The following is an 8,883-nucleotide window of genomic DNA, read 5'->3' as shown; positions in this document are numbered from 1 at the left end:
GAGCAACCGCCGAGTTTCTTGCTGGTTCTTCTCGGTAGGAACGGCATTCCGAACCAGTGGTAAATTATTTGACGATTCAAAAGCACTTGTAAAAGTTTATTTGAATAAAAATCTATTCTATTCTATTCTATTCTATTCTATATATACTGAGGTCATTAACTGACTCAGAATCCGATTCAAGTCATAGAAAGGGATTCTCATATTGTAGGGATTGTTTTAAGGAGTATTATGATGTAAGCTTCTGCCATTGATGTAAAACTTCCACAGCATTATTCTAGGCTACCTTCCATAAATCAGTTTTTTTAAATTAAATCAGGTCACAATGATGTTGTTAACAAATCTAAATTATTTTTGTAGAAGTAGAAGTTTTAGAGTTCGTCCCAAGCAACCGAGGCAAAGGCATCACTCTGATATACAAAGGTTACACGTACGCTCATATGAAAAGTAAAACTAGATGGTACTGTTCTAAGAAGGCCACTGGTTGCAAAGCTAGGCTCATCACCAGTGCTGCAGGGGACCTTGTTGAAGTTTTAGAGTCCGATCATATTCATGACCCCCCGAATTTATATAGAACCAACGATGGCAAGATTTATAAAGTATAGATAAACTGTTATGATGAAAAAGAATAATGATGCTCTGGTGATGTGGTGCTGGAGGTGAATGGTAGGAATCTCATGGACCGAATTTCGTACCAAGTCCACGAACATTGGCATTGAACAACGTCTTCCGGCGTTAATTACAGAATCACGTACTAAACTTCTACGGATACGTCTCCCGGTGTGGGAGTGACTCTTGTAGTGCTGGCCAACGTAGATGGCGCCAGAGGGCAAGGAAGATCACTAGGTCCAAGGATAGAGCTTTCTGAAATATTGTGCGTGAAAACGAATCTAGTAATATATCTCTTGAATAAGCAACTGTTTAAATTACACTTTATTCTTATCGTCAGAGTTTTCGTAAAATAATTGAAAAATGTTAAGGTTATTTTAAGGTTAATATGGTAAGCAATATTCTTATTTTTTTAAGCTTTTATGTGGAAGAATTTCCTGTTTTCTTTTAATAAAGCCTTATACTTCATATTCTCATAAGTACTTGTTTAAATAAAGTCTACTGCTAGTATTTTTCATAATAGATGTAGCTATTAATTTAAAAGCTCTTTACTTTCCTTTTCTTTTAAAATAGACTAGCGCTTGGCTATAATCCGACCTGCTGGCAAGTGATTATGTAGCCTAAGATGAAGCGCTCTTGCCTTGGAAATGCCTATTCAACCTTGATTTGAAGGTATTTGTTAAGTATTTCGGGTGGTGGGAGGGCGTGCTGTACACGTCAGTAACTCAAGCCGGCTAGTTGCACACTGTTTTAATGTAGGTACAATGCAAACAATAGGCGAGTACGCGGGACGCAGCCCGCACCTATATTCGCTACATATCCACATATACAACATCCCTTCCCCTTAGGCTAAGAAACACGATTAAACCTACATCTTATTATCTAACTATATCGATATATCACTGTCGTGATGCGGATCCGATGGCGGTGTCGAGAAAATCGGACTTATTGCCCGTCGCCTGTGCGCAACATTGACAGCGTGCGGCGGTGACTCTTCTTGCCCGGGCTCCCGTGCCGAGTCTCCCTCCCCTTCTGGTTGTGAGACAGCCTCGCGGTGGGCTGCAGCCGGTGGTGATACGTCTGGTATCACGTCCGGGTCCCAGGACTGGTCGTCGCTTGCCGCCGAAGATTTTCGTGGTCTTATCTGATCTATATGTCTGGTGATTTCACTGTCCAAGTTTGGCACATATACCACATACATAACATGACCGATTTTCTTTTTAATAATTCCTTCGATCCAATAGAATTTTTTAGTATCCTTGTTTTTAGTTACCCATACGTTATCATTTTCCTTAAACTCTGTACGTTGTACTCCTTTGTAATGTTTAGCTTGTGAGGACTGTTTACGTTGGACAGTATGAGTAAGGTCCGTGGACGACGGTGACGGCGTGATGGGGTTTAATAAGTCCAGCCTCGAGCGTAACGCGCGCCCGTATACCAATTCCGCAGGCGACTGATCAGTGGTGCTATGTTTTGAATTCCGGTAATCAAATAAAAATTTATTAATGTTTTCGTGAAGAGACTTTTTGTTAAGTCCGTCTAAAATAATACCTTTTAGTCCCTTTTTTACAATTTTTACATAACTCTCGGCTTGGCCATTGCTGGCTGGGTGATATACTGGGGATAAAACATGTTCAATACCGTTACGTTTACAAAAATCATTAAATTCTATCGAAGTGAAAGAAGAAAAGTTGTCACTTACCAGGGTATGCGGCACCCCAAAACGTGACATCAACTCATACAATTTATTTATAACTGCCTTTGAAGTGTATGACGAAGACATGTCGTAACATTCTACCCATTTACTATATGCATCTACAATGATTAAAAACATACGATTATGAAACGGGCCCAAGAAATCTACATGAATTCGGTGAAATGGGTGCGGCGGCAGCGGCCAAGGTGCAAGCGCGGCGTGCGGCGGCGCGGGCCGCAGCGCGCAGCAGACGGCGCACGCCGCCGCCAGCGCCTCCAGCGCCGCGTCCACGCCCGGGAACCACAGCCGCTTGCGGGCCTCCGCCTTCATTTTCACTACCCCGAAATGTGAACTATGTAGTTCTTTACAAATAGTGTTTTGTAAGTTTACAGGAATAACGACTTTGTGTCCACGCATTAGAATACCATTTTCGTATGACAACTGTGACCGACAATTAAAGAAGGATTTTAAATTCACGTCAGTTATTTTCCTAGGCCAGCCGTTCATTACATACCGTATAACTATAGCTAGGTGGGGGTCGCGAGCCGTTTCGCGCCGTATGTCACTGAGTGTCACTGGCAGGTCGCCATCTACTACGAAGTTGACGTAGGTTGCGCGATCTTCGCACTCCGCGAGTTCTTCGTGAGTTTCCGCGAGCCCCCCCTCCCCGCCTGTCCTAGACAAATAATCCGCGCTGTTCCGCTTGCTATCTATATATTCTATAGTATAATTGTACGCAGTTAAGAATAGGGCGTACCTCTGCAGGCGGTTTGCGGACACTTCAGGGACGCCTTTGTGTGGCCCGAATATTGCTAGCAAAGGTTTATGATCCGTTCGTAGTGTAAAGGGCTCGGACCGACCATACAAGTACTGATGGAACCGCCTTACGCCGAAAATGATAGCCGTAGCTTCTTTTTGAATTTGAGCGTAATTTTTTTCCGCCGAGTTCAACGTACGAGAAGCGTACGATATCGGTCTTTCTAACCCGTCACTGCCGACTTGTGACAGCACGGCCCCTAACCCGGTCGGTGACGCATCTACAGTCAATATTAGCTTGGCCCTAGGGTTAAAATGTGCTAGTGTCTTATCGGACGCTAAAATATTTTTTATTCGAGTAAAAGCGTCATCATGCATGCCAGTCCACTCCCACTTGGTATTTTTATTTAACAGATTATATAATGGACTTAATACGGATGACGCGTCGGGTACAAAGTTCCTGTAATAATTAGTGAGACCCAGAAATGACTGTAGTTGTGACACGTTTGTAGGCTTAGGAGCTTGTAATATAGCCTTTACCTTATCGAGCGACTTCCTAATTCCGTATCTGTCTATGACGTGGCCTAAGTATGAAATCTCATCTTTAAAGAATTCGCATTTACTCATCTGTACCGTTAAGCCCGCGTCATCTAAGCGTTGTAATACCGTATACAGCCTATGTTTATGCTGGTCTTTATTCGCTCCCGTGATGAGAATGTCGTCCAATAGAAATATGATTCCCTCTATACCCGAGAGCAAGCATTCCATCGCCCGCTGGAAAACGGCCGGCGCGCTCGACAACCCAAAAACTAAACGGGTAAAATTGAAGAGTCCGCGATGAGTGTTGATGCATGTTAGACTTTGCGAATCTTCATTTAAAATGAATTGATTGTATGCCATAGATAAATCTATTTTACTAAATTGTACGCCTCCATGTAATTTTGCTAACAAGTCATTGACTGTCGGCAACGGATATTGGTCTATAACCAACTGTTTATTTATTGTAACTGAATAGTCGGCACATAATCGAATGCTGCCGTTCTTCTTTAAAACAGGTACCACCGGCGATGCATACTCGGAGTGTTCGACAGGTTTCAAAATGCCTAAAGATAATAACCGATCCAGTTCCTTGTCTATTTTATCTTTTAGCGCGTAAGGTACTGATCTCGCTTTAATAAAAATCGGCTTAGCATCCGGTTTTAGGTGTAAGCTTATTTTATACTTGTTAAACGCCCCAAGATTGTCAGAGAAGACATTAGGAAACTGATTAGTGAGTTGTTTGACAATATTAGACTCGCGACCGGCCTGCACCTCCGTGCATAACGCATGCACGGCCGCGCCTCTTGCGGGTGCTAGTTCAAGGTCAAACTCGCGAATGAAATCCCGGCCTAGCAATGGCGGGCCGCTTGCGCACACTACATAAACATTCAATACTTGCGTACGACCATTATATGATACAGGCAATAATACAACTCCGATTGTTTTAATATTTTCACCCGTATAACTAAATAACTTTTTGGTGGTGACTGTCAATGGAAGTTGTTTAAAATGAGACTTGTAGGTATTTTCTGAAATTACGCTTACCGCGGAACCACTATCGATTTCAAATTCCAAAGCTAGACCACTGATCATGACGCGCTCTGTCATCGGTTTTCCTTTTACGCATCGTATATTATAAAAAGACTCACCGTCGTCTCCGTCGTGTACGGTACCTTCATCCACGTATTTCACTTTCCCCTCGTTAGGGCACATCTTACGTAAATGACCCTTATTATTACACTTTTTACATTTGTAGGTTTTGAATCGACACTGATTAGACTTATGGTTGGTGAACCCGCACACACTGCACTTTTCCTTGTTGGTGACGTTAAACACGGTGTCTGGACTCGCTGCGCCGACGCTGCTCGCGCCCGGCGCCGCCTGCGACGAGGCCTGCCGCGCACACCGCACGCTCTCGGCCAGATCGATGGCCTTAGCGAGGGTCAGCTCCCGCTGGTTTTGCGCAAACAACTTGTCCCGCTCGCGTCCTGCTACCATGCCCATAATAAATTTATCCAGCAAGGCTTCCTCCAAGTTCTTGAATTCACAGTGAGCTGCTAATCCTCTTATCCTGGCTGCCCATTGAGTGTGACTTTCTCCAGGTCGCTGTGTTGCGGCGTAAAATGTCGACTTTTCCGCAAACCCGAGCCTTTTTGGTGTGAAGTGATCGTCGAGTAGTTTCACTAACTCTTCATATCCTAATTCTTCCACCTTCTTGGGTAACGCCAGGTCACTCGCTAGCTTGAATGATGACTCACTCAATGATGTAAGCAATATGGCCCTCCTCTTAATTGTTCCCTTGTCGGTTGTCGAGTTGATGTCATTCGCAATGAACCATTGATCCAACCGCGACTTGTAGCTGTCCCATTCTTGTGAAAGATGGTCAAAAGTCGATAGGACCCCATAAGTCGCTCCCGTAGACATTTCCACCAATCTCGAATCCCCTCGTCGCCACTGTTAAGTATTTCGGGTGGTGGGAGGGCGTGCTGTACACGTCAGTAACTCAAGCCGGCTAGTTGCACACTGTTTTAATGTAGGTACAATGCAAACAATAGGCGAGTACGCGGGACGCAGCCCGCACCTATATTCGCTACATATCCACATATACAACAGTATTAAAAGTGCAGAGGAAAACTGATGCCGGAGGGCATTCCATCGCAAATCGCTTCGTTAAGTGTCCGTGAAATTTCGTGGAGCTCGTTTTATTTTAAAGTTCCTCTCCTCTTTACGGTTCAAATTATTGTGAGTGATTTACATTAGATGCTCCCGGCTATACGAACATGGTTAGTCGGTGATCCGACTAGTTTCGAACTCATCCGGGGTCCTCCCCTTTTCCTTCCTCGTTTCCTTCATTTGGATTTTTGTCATATTTCTGTATTTTTTCAGACGTTCTAGAGTTTGTGCCGACAAGTCACGGGAAAGGTTACATGATAGTCTACAAGGGGTATACTTTTCTCAACAACTACAAGAACACTCTGTGGTATTGTTCAAGGAGAGGTTTTGGTTGTAGAGCGAAGATAAACACGACAGCCGAGGGGAAGCTGATCGACGCAGATGGCGAGCATAACCATCCGCCTCCACATTTGTATCGGACGGCTGATGGGAAAGTTATCAAAATAAAGTCTCTGGAAAAAGTTTCAAATAAAGTTTTTGGAACTACTTATGTATACTCTATCCGTGGAAAGGAGTTAGTATAACGTTCTCTCTGTTACGAAATCCCATACAAATGATAGAGATAAAAATCTCAATGGGCAATGAGACACCAACCAATCACAAACGAGTTTTCTAGTTGAATTTCGAATAGTTTTTGAAAACATTTTGAAATTGAATTTCAATTGAGAGTTCAACTATGTATGGATAACGCGATAGGGAAACTTCTCTTAACCCTTGACTACAATCTCAACTGGGCCCCAAGTCTGCTATTTTACATGATTTGTCATTGAACTACAATGCAATTTTAATTCAATTACCATTGGTTCATAATTTCGTAGTCTACTAAATTCACAATGGCCGACCGATGGTCTTATAATTGGATTGTAGTTGCATTGTAGTTGGTATTGCCATTTGCTCAAAAAGCTTTTGCCGAAATGAGTCCAAAAAAAATAATACATATTAAAAACGTTTATTTAAGCTAGATTCGATTATAAATGTTATCTATTTGTGTTTTAAAGATTAAGCCTTAAGTAATATGATGATAAAAAGCCAAAAAGATAAATTTTAAGTGCGATCTAAAAAATAAAATGTTAAAAATAATTATATTTCATCTGTAACTGTTGAATTGACATTAAATGTCAATGTCATTTGATAGTTCTTGCAATAAGCAAGCCACTAAAATAAACAACAAGCAATTTGAATTTTGATTTTTGATTTTTGAGGCGACTTGCGAATACCTACCTAGGTAGACAGAATATTTAAATCTTTGAAGTGTGAATATTATAAGGAACTGCGAAAATGGTAGTAGTGGAGCAGATTTCGTCACTGCTACACTATTTGGAGAGCCATCCCGGTGACTGCAACCGCACCCGTGACGGGGCAAAGCCTGGCTAAGCGGTGTTCGCAGGCCAGGCTTGACCAGATCGAGGCTAAAATGCAGACGCAATTTTGGCTCAAGCCCAGGTGACAGAAAACTTGGATGCAGCAATTGTCAGACTGGGGACTGCAACAAACCAAAACCAAGCTGCTGCTAGGCTGGCTGCAGCAATTGAGAAGTGTGCTGCTGCATTTAGCAGGACAGCAGGAGGAGCAGGAGTTGCATTTCCCTCGAAAAAGGTTGCCTTTTTATTCATTTAATATTTAAAAACAATTTAGGTCATTATATTATATTGAATAAACAGTAGTTTGTTTTCAGAAATGTCGCACAAAACAGCTATCAGGATCAGAATCTGATGACTACATTCAATGTACAATTTAGTGTCTGTTCAAAGAAATTAAATGGAAAATACTCTGGTAATGGTGTCAGATCAGCAAATTATTATTATTATCAATTACTATGCTTGGAGTTTCCAATATTAATCTAATCAAATATTGAATAGAAACAGACATTACATTGTGGAATTCCATGGCATTTAAAGAAAAAATAATATTCTTATGTTTCACTATAATCACTAAACAGTTATGCGGATTATAGGAAAGAAATATTATTTTTTCTTTAAAAATCTAATCAAAGTCTAGTCAAAATTCAAAATCATTTATTTCAATTATTTATTGTTAACTTCATGCATTTCTCCACAGCCTGTTGATGAGAGCCTGCTGCAGCACCCTACCTTCAAGCAGACCTTGGTTGACTCGATGGCTTTGTGAATGCTGTACTTCAATAGCACTTTCCAACTCGGCCCTTGAATTGTGTTCATCCTAAAATATACAATAATGTTGTTTAATTCATAATATTATTACTCTTATATATTAAGGATATTTTACTCTTTTTTATGTTAAATGAATAAACATATTTGTGGGAATTAGTTTTTTTTTTAAAGAATTAATAAACAAAAATTAAATCACATGCCTGTTGCAGAAGAAGAGCTTCCACAGGCATGAGTGGAGGCACGTGCTTTGGTCCGAACGATAGCGTTGTTGAGTATCAACCGCGTTGGCCAATTCCAAAATATTCCATCTTATTCTAGACATTATGCCTAGGTGTTCACCTTACAACGTAGAAAGATAACTTTACAACTAAGTACCCAAACTATTGCTAAACATGATTGAAAACCCTTGTAAAACCAAACAAACACTGGCATAAAAGCAATGACAGCACAATGGCGCATCAATGATAGTTCAATGGCGATCCAATGGTCATTGCAACTGTCAAACTATTAGCAGACTACGCTTAAATTCGATCATTGACTTGTCATTAAGTACGGGACTACCAATTATTTACAATTGTGTCATTGAAGTGTCAGTGGCACGCCATCGGAAAACAATTGTGACGCCATTGAATTAGTAGACTACCAAAATTGCTAAAAGTAACAATTAAGATGTCATTGATAGACAACTGAAACACAATTGCAATAGTAGACTTGGGGCCCTGGTGGTGATTCCTGAATAGAAGCGGGCTTATGAAAGTATATTTTGTTTGATTTTAGACTAATTGTAAAAAACATACAAAGATAAAAGAAAACTATTTAGGTCACTGATATTATATTTTTAATAAAGTACCTTTTTTTTTTTTTAATTCTTTACTTAGGTGATTATAACTTCTTGCACTTGCGTTATTGAGTCCCTACACTATAATATTGTAATATTATGTAAAAAAGCAGTACTTAAGTACGTTAGTAAGTAATTGTTTAATT

At 40.8% G+C, this 8,883-nt stretch overlaps 1 protein-coding gene across 1 annotated transcript; it reads right to left on the bottom strand.

Annotated features, from left to right (window-relative positions):
• Positions 1-1,341: 1,341 nt before the first annotated feature.
• LOC123868945 (uncharacterized protein K02A2.6-like) lies at positions 1,342-5,704 on the bottom strand. Its single transcript, XM_045911641.1, has one exon. It carries the CDS (start codon positions 5,519-5,521, stop codon positions 1,493-1,495), a length of 4,029 nt encoding a protein of 1,342 aa, XP_045767597.1. The 5' UTR covers positions 5,522-5,704; the 3' UTR covers positions 1,342-1,492.
• Positions 5,705-8,883: the final 3,179 nt, after the last annotated feature.

Source organism: Maniola jurtina, chromosome 10 (assembly GCF_905333055.1).
Source record: "Maniola jurtina chromosome 10, ilManJurt1.1, whole genome shotgun sequence".
NCBI lineage: Eukaryota > Metazoa > Arthropoda > Insecta > Lepidoptera > Nymphalidae > Maniola > Maniola jurtina.
The sequence above is the reverse complement of the archived record's forward strand: the minus strand, read 5'-3'. Positions and strand labels throughout refer to the sequence as shown.